Here is an 18,404-nt window from a genome sequence, read left to right as displayed (position 1 = left end):
GAATCAGCGTCTATTTACCACCTTTAAAAGTCCGTTTGCAGTAACGCTTCATACATACGACCTTTGACCTCCAAGTTGCCGAAAGCAAGTATCAATGGTATTATATCCGACACATGGAGATATCTTTGTTTCGCTCCTCTGTGAAATCGATTTAGCCGTTTCGCACTACTTACGAAATTTGAGGATGTACAGCTAAGCAAAATACGGCGAACAGATAATTCACCTTGAGCCTCGCACGCTTCTAATACCACTGGATTTACGGCAATGAAACAATTGTAATTCGTGTATAGTTTATCGACAGATAAAGTCGTTTTGAGCACTACACAATATAGAAATACTGCTTTGGATGTACATATCTGGACAAAAATAACTTCAATCGTAAAGTTAGCAATATGTTCTCTCATAAACATTTTAAACATTTTAATGTTTGCTAAAATGAAAACTCAGTCGTCGTAATTTTCTCAATTTATTTGCATTTATCATGGTACAATATGAGGAATAAAGGTCGACGGGTACGCCAGATAAACACTGACTGCTGTGTGTAACGAGAAAAACCTTAGATTTCTCGACGGAAATTATATTATTCTATATTTTCATTAAAAACATCATTCGCGCGTATATCCTTATAATCATTAAATTTTTTTAAAGCACATTACACACGGACAAACTTAACTTTCTTGCGATATATATTACTTCTAAAGTATAACTTTCGCTTGAAACACTGCGTTAAATAATTTCACAAAATGAGAAAGAGCAAATCAAGTTTAATGAAATTTCCTAGGAATCGTACCCATGTCGAACTTAGACGCAAATCCTAGTGTCAATTTCTTTAAAACTTTTTTATTATTTGTTATTGTTTATACTTTTCACTCGGACATTCACTCACAGCTACGATTTCCCTGTTTTTTTTTGTTCTTCGCGTCGCTCTCCCATTCGATCGTGCGTCAAATGTAGCGATACACATTTTGTAGTTAAATATCCTATTCGGATTTGCAGGTTCAACCCAATCATGCCACGCTGTTTCGCAAATTGACAAATTATCAAAATCACTTTTTGCCTGCAGCTTGCGTTTGTTTCGACTTCGATTTTCGTGAAGCTATCAGAGTAAACTTCACTGCGGCAAAAAGAAGAGTACGGATGGACTCGACGAAAATGAATGAAATGATTTCTTTTAGAGTTTACGTGTTTCGCAAAAGCGTCTGCGTGTACGTTCGGGTTACTACTAAAAATTGTATAAAAATTAGAAAAGATTGCTTACGTTCTTAATTTTGCATTGTTGGCGCGTTCGTCAGTCGAGCTTACATCGTACAACATTTTCATCGAAATGCAATACACCAAATATATAACCATACACGCCGTACATACGATGTGCATAAAACATGTATAGATACATATTTGTACAGTATCGGTTCGCAAAGTTTATACATAATTATATGTATATTGTTTTTATTTATACATTATGCGTTATTCTGCTTCACGTTAAAAACTTACGAACTGGCTTTGCCTACGAAATCTTTTATTTACTTATCTTTTCTCTTGTTAATGATTATTTGGAAATTATCGGCCAACTTCTTGTCAAGTCATATTACGCCGTAATTTTTATATCCGTTGAATTATTCTTCTTATAGTGTTGATCCCTCTTGAACAACTTAGAATTGTAGTCTATTTTCCTTTTATCGTAGAAACAACACTACTTTATGCTAAATTTTACAATTGATTACATTGTATTTGACTCGATAATTTCACGGGATCTATATGGTAGTATTGGCAGTACGAAATAAAAATTTGAAGGTATTCCTTACGTACAATCGTTTCATTAATTTGATATTGAAATTTCGCATTAGCTAATTATGCTTTGCTCGAAATAGAATTGTTGAATTATTTGTTACATGCAAACAGATTTATATTCATGGTTTGTTAACTATTCAAAAACACAATATTCCTTCGTGTATAAATATCATACTATTTCAACACACTCATACTCCGAATGTAATCGATTCGAACTTGAAAAACATTCAGACGTCAAAAACAAAGAAATTATGTAAATGTTCTTTAAAAACCATTACAAACAGTTTGGCAAGAATTTGTTTGTCTGATTGCTTTATATTTATCGTAATTATCAAGTACATATGTATACGTGGACTAAATTTATTTTATTTTCCAAGTTATTTTTTTTAGTATGTTCATCCGACTTTATTAAATGTCTGATAAAGACTAAACTCCACATTTCAGTGCTTGGATAATCTTAAAAAACTCATCTAAAAACTCGATTTTGTAATTTTTCTATACGCTATATTTTTTTCAATACATATTACACTTATTTACATGCTGAGCTTTGCCAATCGAATTTTATTATTTAATTTTACGATTTCATCCTAAACTAATAATTCGCTAAAAATATCTTATTTATCAATTTTAGGAACTGAAAAAAAACGCAATTCTTTAAAACATTTTTATTCATATTTTTCAACATTTTTTTCGAATTATCGATAGCTCATTTTGTTGAAAACGAGTACGCATACTAACTCGATAAACATCAAAGTGATGCCACTCAAGAGAGAGTGAGTTGTTTTACTAGTCCGCCTTCATTGAAGGGTGGGTCTAAATAGTTGCATTTCATATCGAATCATAGGTGAATAAGTTCACAAGTTACACGTATTTTTCATCAAATATTATGTACATGCAAGTTGGCAAAAGTGATGTGCGAATCGTTGAAAATACTGTTCGACGTTATTTTTCATTGCTGACTACTTTTTATGAAAATCCATATGATCCACTTTTTTTTCTATTGTTAATTTTATATTTGTAAGAATGTTTTTTTTGGACATTAGAAATAATTCGCATGATTCTTTAAGACAAAAAAATTTTTTATTAAATAATTTTTATACAAAATTTTCTTTTGCTCTTCGTATAATATAATAATATACTTAAAAGACATAAAATAAAAATTTTTTTCAATACTAATCAGTATAATTACAAAAGTATAAAGAAAGAAAAACATAAACTAATATAATGTCATAGAAAATATAAAATTAACAATATACATTTCAAGGGGATGCTTCTCATCGAAACCTTTCAAGATAAGCGCACACTCTATGGAATGAAACCTTAAAAGGTATACATCGCTTATATTCGCATCTTTTCCTTCTTTCTGTAGCTTTTTTTTTTCTTCGTACAATCAGTCGATTATTCTATATGCTGTTAGAATTATTATCGTCGGTTTTAACAACAATTTACGAATGTATGACCGCTGACAATAAGAAGGAGTCATCACTAAAAAACTTGATTAGCCGATCGGGGCTTTGTACTTAAGACGGGTGTTCACACAAGGAACGGCAGTATTTTGAAATAGATGTGTTCGTTTTATTTTTCTTGTATGTCAACATTTATTACCTCAAAAAAGTATTATATAATTGAATGTAATAAATTACTTCCCCCCTATCACTCGTGTAACGTTTTTATATCGTGCGGTAACTCTTGACTTCATTACTATTATTATAATTATTGTTACAATTATTATAACTTCAGTACAAATAATTCTCACGTATAAATGCATCGAACTTTTAACGGAAATCAAGTGGTGTACGTGTATGTGTGTGCTTGGTACTTCATCTATCAAATTGCACGTTCTTTTTTTCTTTCTTAATAGAGCGTAAAAAGACCGTATAAAAAAGTGTCTTTTGGTATAAGATTCTCGTACAATTTATTCTATTATCATCATCATTATCGAGTTCTTTTTATTATTACTTTTTTGTTGTCACTCTAAAAACAAATATCAGTATGTATGCTACGGCGCACTTTTTCCACCTCGCGCTAGGCAGCTCAATTCATATTGTATAACATATAATTTATAGTAGAAAAGAATATTTTTACAAAAAAAACATACTAAAGTACATATTAAAATATATACTTGTATGCGAAATAGAACGTAAAAAACTCATTAACACACTAAGTTTTTCTAGGAAACGGAAAGTAAAATACGCACTTCGATACGTAGAATTTGACGCTCTTTAAACGCATAATTATTTTACGTCTTCAAATTATTATACGTATACTCGACCGCAATATAAATTAAATTCATAAAATAGTCAATAAAACATAACGCGCACGTTTTTGTATCGAAGTTTTTTCCACAATTCTCTGGCTAAACTATATATAGTATATAATAATAATAATAATAAATGCAATCGCGCTTGGGACATTATTAAGGACAAAACGAATTCGGATAAACAATAAAATGTTTCTATCATGGCCATCTGTACATGACATACAAATGCAATCAATATAGGTTAAGAAATACGCCTAGCGAAAAGGAATTCGTTCATTCCTCTTCCCTTTTTCGATGAACATCTTTTTAGGCTTCTTCGTTCTCTCCGAGGTTTTCTTTTTCAAACGCCCCCTCTTCTTTGGTTTCTCGCTTGAGATGCGTACTTATCGCGTTTTAACTAAAAGGAAAAAATAGTCTCCTCGACCTATAACCTTTATACCACCACCAGCGTCGTCGTCGTCACGATGTCGAGTGTTGAACGACGCTCTAGTGCAGTAACAGACCCGCGTCTCTCTCATTCTCTTCGAGAAATACATGCGCACCAAGTGCGACTATATACTTTTTATCGCTGTGCAATCGGACGAGTCTGCTACAGCTTGGGAACGATATTGTACAAACAATCAGATCTCATTTGGAAAATAAACGCAAAGCTTGTTTTTGTAATCCATGCAATATGAAATCGACAAAAGTGAAAGATGAGAGACGATCGAGTGAACGCTTAGAGCTCGGTAACGGCGTATAGATTGGGGTCGCTGCCCTGAACTTGGCTCAGCGTCGTCACCGGCGGTTGATACTGGTGTTGATGCTTGTCGTGTCGCCGGGCAAACGTACCGTACATGTTGGGCACGGTGCTGGCAGTGGTGTTGTTACCGACTGTGTGGGCGTCGTAGCCGTTGCTGTGCGTCCGCGAGAAGTTGCGATCAAGCGTGCGCACCTGCTCCTGCATCGATTGCTGATGGTGGTCCTGGTGTTGATCTTGGATGCGCACTTGGCCGGCGGGCTTGCTGCGCACGAGCGAGCGGAACTGATTCATGTTGGTCTGTGAGCGCGACTCAATGTCCCAACTGTTTGCCGCCGGTGTGGGATTGGGTACGGGTAACGGTCGGCCGGACTGACTCCAGCCGGGACCGCCGCGCTTCAGGTTGGCCAAATTCTTTGGGTCGAGGGTTTGGGTTTTACGGGAATCCTGGAACGTGGCCAAGTGCTGCGGTCCGCCCAGGTTGCCGTGTGAGTTGTGCGATAGCGTGCCACCTGTGAACGAGGCTACACTTGGCGTCCATGGTGGATCTCTTCCTGTAATGCATACTTGTCGTGAGGATTTTGCTTCGTTGGCTGGCAACGTGAAAAAGAGATAGACTTACCCGGTCCCGAGGGGGCGTGACCTCAGTAAAAGTCATTGGATTCGAGGGTCTTGCACTGCTTGCTCAGAGTCGCGTACTGGCCAGGCTGATCCCCGAGCCCGGCACGATGGTCAGACCGTCCGCTTGACTGATTATGCTGACTCGGTTTGTGATCCCCGATTCCGCTGCCGTTAAGGCCCCCACCTCTGTGGAACGTAAGGGTACGAGATTCATCATTAACAATGAGCCTTGTTACTCGCACTTTTATAGCGCATAGAGAATATCTAGAGTCAATCTTAATTATTAAGTCTATGGACGTGAGGTTTTCGTGACTTATTTCTTAGGTTATTGACTTTGATTCACTAAAACCACACTTCCGCTAATCGTTTGTCTGTCACTTTTGCTTCATGTTAGTGTAAAAAAGTAGCATATTTGCGTATAAAACAAAAACAAAACACTTCACTAAACATCATATCAATGTAACAACGACTTAGATCCTACAGACCTTGATTCCAAGTAAAGTGATGATGATGATGATGATGATGATGATGATAAAATGTATTGAAAAAACAACGAGCATAGTAAACTTGTCTATATATATTTATGTGACATGATGATTTGCACATTCATCGATACGATTTTCATAAAATATTGAGAAACCAACGAACGACTACTGAATTGAAGAAGAGCGTAATAACTGTGTGCTTTGAAATTAAAAGTGTCATCTAGAGCAACGTAAAGTTCGACACCTCTAAGAAAAGCTTTTCTATGTATCAAAGTAAAATTATTCGTGTAATAATGAAAGATTCTTACGTAATGTAATAAGTAAAGCGAACGATAACGATAATCATGACACATATTGCGATAATAATACTAGTTATAAACTTGGTAAAATAAGTCAAATATCACATAACATGTAATCAGATATAATAAAACATTCACTCTGATCGTGAAAGAATGTAAAGTAAGAAATTCATAAATGTTACTTGAAAAATCTTGAACTGTAAAATAAAATTATCGTACGGGAAGTTAGTACGTGTTTTTACTCACAGCTGTTTTTTATAATACTACTTGTTAAGAAATATTATTAAAAGTCCTTTTTTTAAATAGAAAGTCTTAAGTAAAGAAAGAAATTCCAGTCGAGCTTCTAAATACTAAAATTAGCAAGAAATTGAATTATTTGAAGAGACTGAAGTCAAATTATAGTTAAAATTGATTAAAACGATGAAGATCCGACGAGCTACTTCCAAAGCATCTTCGCAGTGTTGCTTTCGTAAGCAAGCTCAGAAGACTCAGCGGAAGCAGCTCGTCGCTCTTCTGTTCGAACTGATCGACAACGAAGAGACTTAAGTTGGAACGCGCACTTTGCGAAACTTAGTTCTGCGTTGTGACTTTCGCGTTATTCGGCAATTGGCTGTCTAATAAGCACTGACTATTGCTATTCGAGTCTCAGCACTACCATATATCTAAGCATGAGTAATAATATAGGGAGTAAGTAAGCCGAAGCTGGCAGCTGTAACTAAACGTCTTAAGTCTTTTCGTCAGAGAAACGTGCGCGTTGCCGAGCCGAAGAAAGCCGCGCGTATGCGTGTTTGGTGGCTCGCTCGGAATCGGCATCGCGCTCGAAGAGGATCTAAACGATATCTCAGCGAGGACGAGACTATAATCAGCCCGGAGCAGTACACGGTAACGTTGGTAAACTGCTGGGGGCTGAATAAAAAAAGCTCGGAAATCGGTGGAGGAGCGGGAGCGAGGGGACGGGAGCGTTGGCGGCAGGACTTGGCGCGTAAATAAAAAACTGATCATGCACAAACTTTGACATGCTGTCGTGCATCTGACGTGCGCGAGCGGTCGCAGTAGCATAAGACGGCGGGGGCGGCGTTAGCAATAGAGGCTGCTTAATAGTATGGTTGCCATGAGCATTGGTATTAAGAGGGGGGGCTGTAGGCGGGTACGACCCTTGGCCTCGGAGTGTCCGCGCTGCGATTGCCTGCGAGGCCTGCGGCGCCGGCAGGTACGGGTCGTGCTCGTTCACCTGATGGTAGTCGTTCCTGCGCGCAAAAACAAGACAATGTTCGGGTGTGAAGTGTCTCACTTACTTACTCGGGAGCCTTACCGCTTTCTGATGTAGATCCAGGTGTGCGAGTCCATCCAGACGAGGATCGTGAAGAGGAAGCCTGCTGCGACGCTCGACAGCAGCATCAGGGTCAGTCCGAATCTGCAATCACGAGAAGACGCAGTCGAGACGAGGAGTCGTCGGGGCAAAAAGGGCGGCGAGAAAGGAGCGGCCAACTCACAGTCCGGTGTGGCAGAGCGCGTTGGCGACCTTCACGTAGTACTGGTGTATGCTCTTGCAGTCGAGCACGGAGGTGAGGCTGGCGATTTTGGAGTCGATGGCGTTGACGTCGTTGAGCACGCCCGTGAGCCGGGTCTGCAGATTGGCGTCGTCGAAGATGGCGAGGGCGATCTGCTTGACGAGGTCGAGCGTGCGCCTCATCTCGTCGGTGGCCTTCTTCATGTCGCCGAGCATGTAGGTGAAGGGGTTCTTGCGCGTGCTGTCGCAGTGCGCGTAGTAGGTGAACACGTCGGTGGCGAAGGGCGAGGGCGCCGAGCGGCCCAGGTAGCCGTCGGGCGAGACGCAGAGGTCGCCGAGCGCCACGCTCGAGGCCAGGTACACGGAGGCCGTGAGCCAGGAGACGATCACGGCGAATAGGCCGAACACGGAGAAGGTGATGAGGGCGCATCGGGAGTGTCGCGCGACGCCGACCAGCAGGACCACGCAGAGTATGAGCAGAGCCGAGAGCAGGGCCATGGTGACGGGCCAGCGGAAGGTCTCCACGAGCTTGGCCAGCTCGATCGCCGGGCCCAGGCTGACGCCGGCCAGCGGCTTCCTTATCTCCAGGCTCTTGTTCAGCGCCGTCGTCGCGTTCGCCTGCATCCTCGCCAGCGACCTCAGCAGTTCCTCCACCGCCGTCTTGTTACTCGCCGGTGCGTCGAACTGGTCGCGCAGCGAGTCCAGATCCGGCTGCAGCTTGCTCTTCAGCAGGTCCTGCAGCAGGAACGACTGCGAACACGGGGCCGGGCCGTTAGCGACTTGCGTCCACGGAAAACTGGCGTGGAGAGTCGCCTCATTACGAAATGAAAAGAAAGAAATCCGAGCCCCAATCGATTTCAATCAGCTGCCGACGCGGTGGAATACTTCCACAAGCGTAAATGGAAGTGGTTTTAATTACGATTCCATTGACCTTTTATCCCCGTTGTCATTTTAATCAGCGAGCGAATCAGAGACCCCTATTTTCCCCAGTCGCAAGCGACTCTTGTTTCATTATTTTTCGCGGCTCGATCGAATGTCCGATTTCCAGTGGCTGCCGGCGAGGGCGAGAGATGTCGTCTGCCGACGCCAAAGGACCGGGAATCCGTTCGAGCGAGACTTCCGCGCCGAGTGCAGCTGCCCGGGCGGCGCTCGATGCTCCGCGCGCGGAATTCGCCAACGGGAATGCGATCGCGGCGCGGACATGCCGACCTGGTTCTTGAACTGCTCGATGTCCTTGTTGAGAGGCTGCACAGCCTTGATGAAGTCGTCGTAGGCGTTGTGCACGTCGTCGTTGCCCCAGAGGCCGACGGCGACCGCGGCGCTGCAGACCAGCGAGAAGATGGCCAAGAAGCACTTGAGCACGGCGATGCTGCGTCGATGGCGCGGCTTGCGGTCGCAGCAGCGCGTTATCAAGTACACCAGCAGGATCAGCAGCGTGAGGATCAGCAATGCCGCCGGCACGCTGCCCAGGATCACCAGGCTCTGCGCGCAACAGACAAAAGTCCCACGGGTCAAGTTCACCGAGGCACCTGCTGCGGCGCGCGATAAGGGAACGCGTTGGTCGAGCGACAAACAAGCCGCCCTCCTCGCGGCTCCGTCCGCTCGCGTCTCGCGCGCCCGGCCGAGACGTCCTTATCTCGGAGTTGCCTTCTTCAGCCGGACCGTTTCGATGTCGACCGGTCGCGGGGGGGTCAATTTTCCGCTCGACAATGGGTTTTCTCGCTCGGGCGGACAAGACAAACGCCAAGCGAACGTGCTCGTGCTCGGTCGGGGCGGAGAGTCGACGCTGGAACAGAAACGCGGCCTCTCTCGCTTCTAATTCCGAGATCGATGCGCACGTTCTCTCGAGCTCCAATTATTTTCAAAGGCGCCTCCGCGCGCCGTCCGATAAGCAGCTTCGCGGAAAATCCAAGCGGACGCGGCCAGGGAGCGAGAGAGAGATTTTCGCCGGCTTCTCGCTCGATCCTTCTCTCGCGCCCTAGCGTCGGAAGTGGTTCGCCGTGCGCACTTGAACCTTGGTGAAAGGCCGACGTCCCCGTTAGTCGCGACCCGATCAGGAACGAGGCAACTCGACGAAATGGAATGGGAAATAGAGCGGAGCGAGAAGCGCGGACGAGCGCATCGTCGTGCTCCGATCTCGAAAGGCGCGCGCGCACGTGCTCGTGGCAGAACAGTCGGGAGGTCGTCGAGGAGGCGGCGGCAGGGAGATCGCTGGCAGGGGAGAGAGGAAGCGAGCCGAGGGGAGATGCAGAGATTAGCGCTCTCGGGATACCGACCTCGAGGTAGATCTCGGAGTGGGGATCGAAGGTGTTGTTGACGAAGTGCAGGGTGCCGTTGAGGTGAGGGAACTCATGGAAGATCCTGGCGAGCGGTGGCAGCGTGTAGTTGCCGGCGAACTGCTGGCCGATCGCCATCTTGGCCATCCCCTAGTCGCGCTCGGCGACTCTGCGGCCACGGGTGATTCGACGAGTCCTCCGGCCTGCCCCTCCAGCCTTGCAACCCTCGCCACTCCTCCTCGTTGCCGTTTCCAGCGCCGCTCTCCTGCCGACTAGCCACGCTTGTCTTTGTCAAGACATGCTACGGCTCCTGCAACGGAACCAAAGTTCATTGTGCCTCTGCCGTTCTCCGCCGAGTCGGGGCTCGGCGAGGGTCGTCCCCGGCGGACGGGTGCTGGTCGCAGCCGCAACTGACTGCGCGCAACGCCCCGTCGATTGGACTCCGCGGCCTCCGAAGCACGCGCGTCGGGCGCCTGCAGGCCCGAGGCCGGCAGCGACAAAGAAGACGCGCGCCGCCGTCGCGTCCGGGCCCGGGGCCGAGCTTTGCATGACAAAAGCGCGGTGGTCTCGTCTCTCTCTCTCTCTCTCTCTCTCTCTCTCTCTCTCTCTCGCCGGCGGATTATGCCGCGGGACGCTGCAGAGCAAGCGAGCGCTTGCTTAGCGCCCCGCTTTGTTCATTTTGCGCTCTCGCAATTTTTTTTTGCCTCTGGCCGACGCGATCGCTTTGACGAAACCCGAGAACGAAACCGATCGGCGGATTCGCCTGTATTCCGGACTCTCAATTTCAATCGCCAACTGCGTGCATCATCGCGGGCACTCTGAAGCGGAAATCGGATGAGCTTACGCGCGAGAGCAGATGGGTTTGTTTTGACGAGAGAAAACGAGAGTCGCGTGTGCAAGCCAGTCGAACGGTCTGATTAGCGAGAGAGTGAGAGAGAGAGAGAGAGAGAGAGGGAGTGCGCGCGCGGCGGTCTTTCACGAAGTAGTTGCTTAATCGCCTGGTGTTCCCGAGGCACCGCGTAACAGTACGCCAATTTATCTGGGCCCGCAACGCGATATAGCAGCGCCGCGGGCCGAGCGCGCCTTCGCGGAACACTCGGCCGCGCCGCGCTGCTTCGGCCGCACGCGGCTGCGAGGGGGCACGGCCCTCGGCTCGCGAAAGCGGTTCGGCCGGCGTGCGCCGGGGCTACGTCGACGAAGCTGCATCGTCAGCTCGCTCGAGAGCAGCGTCGAACGGGGTGGAGTGGCCTCGCTTCCGCCGCCGACCGACGTTTGTCCCGAATCGCCGGCGCACTGGGAGGACGCGATTCGCATGCGTGAGCGCCGGCATACTCGGGCTTTCGCGTCACGCGCGCGGCTGCAGCCGCCGTCGGAATCGAGAGCGTGCGCGTGAGACAACAGAAGAGAGAGAGAGAGAGAGAGAGAGAGAGAGAGAAAGAGAGAGAGAGAGGAGAGAGAGAGAGAGAGAGCGAGAGAGAGAGAGGGAGGAGGAGGAGAGAGAGAGCGAGAGAGGGAGAGCGAGACAGACAGACGGACAGAGGAAAACGATAAAAAGGGACGAGCGCCGAGGATCGATCGCCGAGCTGAACGAAGCAACGAGAGAGCTCGGTTATCGGTCTGACGTCGCCTTAATCGAGCGCGGCGGCACTAGTCGATTCGCTATTCGGTTCGGCTCGGCGTCGAATTATGACATCAGGTGGCACTGGCAGCGGACGGAGTGACGCCGAATGTGGGTCGCGCTAATGGCTCTCTCCGCTCGTACAATCAGTCGCATTATCATGCAGTCTCTCTCTCCCTCTCTTTCCTTATGGTATATGCACTCACTGACCGGTCTTTCGCGTCGATCGAAAACCGATAATCGGTGCGGTCTTACGGATTGTCATCTCGCTTCTTTTCGAGCGCGCACGAGTTATTCCCTTGACTCGCTGAGTCGCTTTTGTTTTCACTCCGCGAGAAGGGGTGCGTGAGGGGGGGGGGGGGCTAAGAGTTATCGATGCGCCATAGGCGAGTAAAGGATAGCGTTTTCCGAAGACTCGATTGCATCGGAGAGACCGTATCACCAGCCGGCAGGCAGCCTGGCTATCTTTCGATCGTAAATCATATCGGTGTTGTCGCGCGTTCGACTCGCGTATACGTTTGTTTCGCTTCAACTCTATTCCATTCTCGTGAGCGAGAGAAGAGAGAGAGAGAGGGAGGCACGTTTGGTCTTGACAAGCGAGTCGCCTTTTCGCGTCGTTGCAGCAGCTTCGGAAACTGACTGCTAATGCGACTCGTCGAAGCGACAATTCGTTGAAGCCGCGAGCGAGAGAAGTAAGCGGCCCCTTGGCCCGTAACCGCTCGGTAATGGCGCTGCGATTCGACGCGCATGCGACCAAGGTCCCCTAAAATCCCACGGCGGCCGCGATAAAGCAGCGCTTAACAAAAGAAACCAAGATAAGTCAGCGAGGCGGCGTGGTTGGGAGATTATGGGGCAAGCCATAATCATAGCAGTCGAGTCGCGCTAATCTTTCGATGCCCGAGCATCGCGTCCGCGGCTGAACCGCCTCCTAGCCGACTGCTCCTCTACTCGACGATCACACAGCGACCGTGGCAAGGTGACGGATCACCGTGCACCTCGACGCGCGAAGATTCGCAATGCGCGACGCGAGGAGCTCACGACGGCGAGAGCGTTGCCGATCATTCGGCCGGGGGGTCGCGAGGAGACAGAGCTCGGAGTGGCGTAAAAATGCCGGCCGGCGGCGACGGAGGCCGAGGGAGTCGTTCGCTGGTCGGCAGGCACGCGCGGCGGGCATAATCGATCGCTGAGAACGTCCCGAGGCGTGGCCTGTGACCACAATGTAGGCTAAGGGACTGGCGCGCCTTTCTTTGTCACGACCACGGCACTTTTCTCCTTTTGCCTTCGTTGCCCACCTATCCCCTTGTCCCCCCGGACCCTTGCGACGAGTGCGTGCGTTGCGATGCTTTTTCTTTGTTTCCGTACCCGTTGTCGAGAGATGACGCTGACCGTTGAGCGTTTCTCGGATCGCGGGCTACTCCTTGGAACTAACAAATGCTTCGCGTTCTGAAAAACGAATCGTACATTCGGATAAGACGCGTGCAGGAGGCGCGAGTTGATGCTCCGCCAGGTAACGCTAGAGCCACCCGTGAGGCTTCATTTCCTACGCGATGAAATTGCAATGAGCCGGACAACTTGCAACGGCGCCGACAACTTGGAGCTTAAAAACGGGCCCTCCTACGGGAGAGCGATTAGGCGGCGCAAAACAAACAACTGCTGTTTGTTCGCAATCAAACTCTCTCTTTCGGTCCGCGAACGCTTAATTACCGAGCGAGAAACTAATTCAAAAGTAGACGCGCGTCGAGCACAGTGTTCACTTCGGCTACAGTCGATCGCGAAAACGTCCTTTCTACGCGTGTTGTCAGAGGTGCTGGCATTCCACGAACCTCTCTCCCTCTCTCTCTCTCTCTCTCTCTCTTTGCATAGTGACCATGTGCCACGCACGTCTTCGAGTAAACGAAATTTCGCGGGGCAGGTTCCAACTCTATCTTCGCCGGGCTGCCGCAAGCTCGAAGCCCGAAGCGTGGCAGCACGGAAGGAGACACGCCGCGCTTGCGGAAGCGAAGCCGTTCGCGATCGTCGAGGCGTTCCCGAATTCCGCAGCGCCCTCGTCGCGTGCAGTCGCCGAGCGCGCGATTCGCGCAGCCGTTCGCGTTCGGCCGAAATCAGCGAGAGCGGCAGCTGCGGCGCAGGCCCGCTTTTCTGGTAAATATAAGCGCGCACCCGAGCGTCTTTCTCCACGCCGCGGGACTGCGCGACGTCGCATAAATAAACGTGGCCACCAGATGCCACGGCCAGAGAACGGCTCTTTCTGCTCCCCTCTCCTCGCCCCTTCCTACGGTCGCGCACTCTGGCCCACGGCTTCTCCTCTGCCGTTGCAAGGGCCCGCGGTAGGCCTTTTACCGGCGCTGCTGCGCTCCCTGATTGAGATTTATCGCGCGAGCGCAGTCTCGCGCGCCAACTCTCGAGATTTCTCGCTCGCGCGTGGATCGAAGGGAGATCCTCGCGCACCTCTCGCGAACGCGAGCTGATGTGTCGCGGCTTCGGTGACTTGGCGTGAAATGACAATCCGACGCGACAACCGGCTGCCGGAAAAAGGGCAATCGTAGACATCGACGAGGCTTGAAAGCGCGCGGCCCTCGGTCGAACGAAGCGCGCGGAGGAGTCGGTCCTCTCGACATTTACGAGCTCGCGATCGAGCAATTTCCGCGCCTCGGCCACGGCCGCCGAAAGCCGGGCAGGAAATAGGCTAAACGCAAAAGGATAAATAAACGAGCGAGGCGCGCTCTCGCGGAACTCTAAATTTAGAACGAGTCCGGGGCGAGGGGCGAGCGCCGTGTATTCTCGCGCGATTGTTCCGAGAGGGCAGCGTCGTTTCCTTTCCGTCGGGCGCGCGCGCGTCGACTCTTCTCACCGCCGTCCGTCGTTCTTCGGATCTCCGCTCGGCCGTGGAGCAAGCCTCGATCGGCACGCGCGACCACGCGAGCGCGGCGATAAACGAACGAGCGAACGCCCGAGATCCCTTCGAGTCTGCGAGCACGGGCGGGAACGCCGTGCGATCCCCCAAAACCCCGACGACGCCGAAATTCCGTTTCTCGGCTTTTTTCGCCAGCTGAACCGTCGGAGCCACGCGTCGCTTGCTATTTCCGATCGATACGCCGCGGGCGAACCGATTTGATTCCGGCGAGCTTGCTCGCCAGTACGGATCACTTGTAAATAATCTTGTACCTATCCTTTCCTTTTTCCAACGGCTGCGCGCTCATCGAGATTATCCGGATACGTATATGCCCGCGCGGGATTGAATGATTGCAGACGAACGGACGCGATTGGTATCTCGAAATACTACGATCCCCCACCCTCTGCCAATCTCGTCTCTTCACTCGTCGTTACGCCGTTTTCGCGCGCACGACCGTAATAAAACTCGACCGACGCGCGAAACGACGAAAAAAAAAAAAAAAAAAAAAAAAAAATAGCAAGCAAGAAGAACACTCGTCGCGACACACTGCGACAATTGCGGCGCGCGCGTGTTTTCTTTTTTTTTTTTCGTCGGCTGGTTAACCCACATACGTGTCTTAATCCCGACACGGCTGCAGTCGAAGTTCGGTGCGGAGAGGCAGAACGCGCTTCGGCAGCGGAAGGCACGTTTCCAATTTAGCGCTTGCCTCTCCCTCCCCCCTCTCTCTGCCGGAAAATCCAGGCGTCGCGTGGAAAGAGAGAGAGAGAGAGAGAGAGAGCAGCGTCTCCGGCCCGCTCGCTGAGGATCAATACGCGGTTGGTCTGCGGCGGCGGCAGCGCCGGCGCGCGATTTTACGCGCGGGACTGCGCTGTTTCGGATCGACTGCCGATTCCTACGCGCGCGGTGGCTTCGAGGCGCGGGAACCACAAGCGACCGTGCGTCGGAACGGAGAGGATCGCGCGACGAATCAAGCGCAAGAGCCGCGCGGAAAATAAATAAATAAATAGATTAAAAGTAATGCGTGTCGACCGTGCGTGCGATAAACCCAGGAGAGCGAGCGAGAGGGAATCCGGCTTCTACAGCTCGACACCTGGTGTCCAGTTTTTTCCTCTCACTCTCTCTCTCTCTCTCTCTCTCTCTCTTGTCCGCTTCTTTGGCTCGTAAAGAGCGATCGCGCACACGCGCTGCGCGCGCGACTGATTGATCGCCGAAGAGGTACTTACGTCTCCTGCTCTCTTGATCGACTGTTGCCGCCTAATTGAATTGACAACTCTCGGGCGAGCGACTCGCTCCACCCCTTCTCCCCGTCCGACCGCGCATTGGACTACGCTCGCTCGCTCGCTATCGGAGCGAGCGTCCTATGAGCGATGGAATGTAAATGCACGAGCGGCAGCAGCACCGATGGCTTCGTTCGGGACTCGGGCGAGAAAAGCGCCGCGTTTACGGAGGGGCGGGAGCGTTTTGACGAGTCGTCGAGCGAAGCAGCAGCGGCGTACGCAGACACGAAGAGGACGAGTCCGCGCGGAATCGATCACCGTGACTCACGTCGGCCGGGCGATAAACGACAAATTCGCGCCGGGGGAGGTGAGGGGAAAGGCGGACGGACGGACGTGTAATTGTCCCGCAGTTAGGCAACTCGAGGAGAGAGTGCGAGTGGGGGGGGGGGGGGGATATTTTGCACGTCGAGCCGATCGCGCCCATGTGGCTGGCCTGCATCTCGTCGTCGTCGACGGCGGCGGCTCGCGTTGCGTGCGTACGCGCGATTGTCTTCCGCCTCGGCGTTTCGTGTCGGGCATCCTCTCCCGAGCCACGCTGCAACAGCGCCGAGCTCGCACGCGACTTTCGTTCTCGTTACACGTCGACCCGACGACAATCGCTCGATTCCTGGAATCGACGCGCACTCGAGGCGGTAAATCTGCGAAGGGTTGCTAAATCTCCTGTTGATCAACAGCTCGACAACAAATACAGATTTCTATCCTCTCTCCCTCTCTCTCTCTCTCTTTCTCTCGTTTAAGGTCACTCGTGAAAGGCGCGCGCGGGCAATCGCGCAGGCGATCTCGCGGCGCTCGAGCGCAGCCACAAAGCTACGGCAACCACGACTAATCGTCGCGCAAAAATCGACTCATTAAAAGCGAGCTCGGCACAACGGAGATTCGAGAGAAGAACGCAGCACTGCGAGGCACGTTGCACGGCAGTGTTACGAACGCGCCGAGAGAGAAAACCGGTTTCCCGAGCCACGGAGAGAGAGAGAGAGAGCGAGAGGAGAGAAGGCGCATCGGACACGCGAGCGCTGCTCACCCACACTTCCTTTCTCTCGTTAGGCGGCGCGCATAGGTACCGTAAGTCCGACTGGCATTTTTCGGGACATTAGGCACCTCCTCTCACGAACGATTAGTCATCCGACCAGTGGCGCCTGCATCGCTGCGCTTCGCTCGTACGATCTGTCGGAAGCATTGTGCGCGCGGACAATCTCCGTTCGTCTTTTAGCTTGTTCTACTTGTTTGTTTAAGCCCTAGGTCGACCTTGGCACTCGCCGATAGTCACGCATTTTTCCAGCGGACTCCTTCGTGAATGACGTCCCGCAATGCTAGCTTGTCGAAAAGGCAATTAGACGACGCGTACTTATGCAGCTAGATCGAATAACTAGTTTCGACGGTGACCTTATTCGCAGCAACAGATTTCGCCGATAGCGAGCGATGTGCATGCTATCGGCAGCGCTTTATACATCGGGATTCTCGCGAGACAATGACAATAGAAGCACGCGAGCTGTTGTTGCTCAAGTTCTCCCGAAAAAACAGTGACACGAAAGATTACTCTTATGCTTGCTCTCACAGCCCTAGCTACCTATACACATCTATCCACACACACACACACACACACTAACGTCCCCTATGGCTTTTATACACACTTCAAAAGGAGAAGTAGGAAAGAGCGAGAAAGAGAGAAAAAAACGAGAAAAGGCACCCGCATAAGCCGTCGTCGGCACACACACACCCTGTGCGCGCGCATCGTCGCCGTATAAACACACGGGAGCCCCGCTGCTGCTGGCCGGCGTCGTTGCAATTCCGCCGTGTGGTATCGATCCGACGCGCGCCATAACATCTCTCTCTGACTCGCGCGCGCGCTCAGCGGCTGTACACCCCGAATCCGCGAGTTCATCGTCCTTTCTCTCTCTCTCTCTCTCTGTCTGCGTTATGTTCCGTCGAGGTATTTTCGCGAGATGCGACGAGCCTGGACGTTAAAATTCCCGTGGTTATCCATTTTTCTTTTTCTTTTCCCTCAAGTGGCAGAGAGAGAAAGACGCGGGGGTGGTGTAGGCCGGAATCGGGGCGGAGCCAGTCAGTCAACCCCCTTGAGCGAAGTGCTTGAGGGATCGATGTTGTTATGCCGCGCGCACGGAAGAGACAATGAGAGACAGATATCCTTACCGCGTTGTCGTTAACCGCGAAATCAAATACAGATTCTTTGTCTCTCCGCGCCGGACGCTTTGTACGCAATCGGCTACCGTCGTTCCGCACTAGAATCTGAGATCTCATACCTCGAGCAAGCCGACTGCGGGAAAAGATTGGAGATGTCAGGATCTGCACACTGTCCCCACTGACACTCGTTTTCGTTGCCTTTCTTGCCTTCTTTCTTCGACCTCTTACTTTTGGATGAAAATAAAAAAAACTAACACTCGAGGCAAGATATGCACGCGGCGCGTCTCGGTAACAGATGTGTGCACGTCTAAAAACGAAAGATTGAATGCTCGAGCGAGAGCCGAGCTCGACTGGCTGCTGTTGGCTGGAGTGAACTCGCGCTCAAGCTAGGAGCGGTCGAGTCCCGATGTGCGTGTGGAAATAGAGTGGGGAGGCCGGCCGGCCCTCTATCACTCTACGGTCACGTTGCCCGTTGCCGGATCGCTGCTATGCAGCT

The 18,404-nt window shown here is 50.2% G+C and overlaps 2 protein-coding genes across 3 annotated transcripts; both read right to left on the bottom strand.

The window, feature by feature from the left end:
- Window positions 1–487: 487 nt before the first annotated feature.
- On the bottom strand, window positions 488–5,085 carry LOC131672498 (uncharacterized). The gene has a single exon (XM_058949758.1). It carries the CDS (start codon window positions 5,079–5,081, stop codon window positions 4,767–4,769), a length of 315 nt encoding a protein of 104 aa, XP_058805741.1. The 5' UTR covers window positions 5,082–5,085; the 3' UTR covers window positions 488–4,766.
- Window positions 5,086–5,200: 115 nt separating this feature from the next.
- Window positions 5,201–18,285, bottom strand: LOC131672497 (protein tweety). Of its 2 annotated transcripts, none has more exons than XM_058949756.1 (8): window positions 18,028–18,285; window positions 9,979–10,288; window positions 8,912–9,184; window positions 7,686–8,452; window positions 7,505–7,606; window positions 7,203–7,439; window positions 5,410–5,594; window positions 5,201–5,341 (listed from the first exon to the last, which is right to left on the bottom strand). In XM_058949756.1, the coding sequence occupies exons 2-7, from the start codon at window positions 10,123–10,125 to the stop codon at window positions 5,432–5,434; spliced, it is 1,689 nt and encodes a 562-aa protein (XP_058805739.1). In that variant the 5' UTR covers window positions 10,126–10,288; window positions 18,028–18,285; the 3' UTR covers window positions 5,201–5,341; window positions 5,410–5,431. The 2 variants fall into 2 exon arrangements, with proteins under 2 accessions (XP_058805739.1, XP_058805740.1); XM_058949757.1 differs by lacking the exon at window positions 18,028–18,285 and adding an exon at window positions 15,713–15,849.
- Between the last annotated feature and the right edge of the window lie 119 nt (window positions 18,286–18,404).

This window comes from Phymastichus coffea, unplaced genomic scaffold, assembly GCF_024137745.1.
Source record: "Phymastichus coffea isolate CEN01 unplaced genomic scaffold, Cenicafe_Pcof_1.1 PCOF00152, whole genome shotgun sequence".
NCBI lineage: Eukaryota > Metazoa > Arthropoda > Insecta > Hymenoptera > Eulophidae > Phymastichus > Phymastichus coffea.
This window is presented reverse-complemented; position numbering and strand designations above follow the sequence as displayed.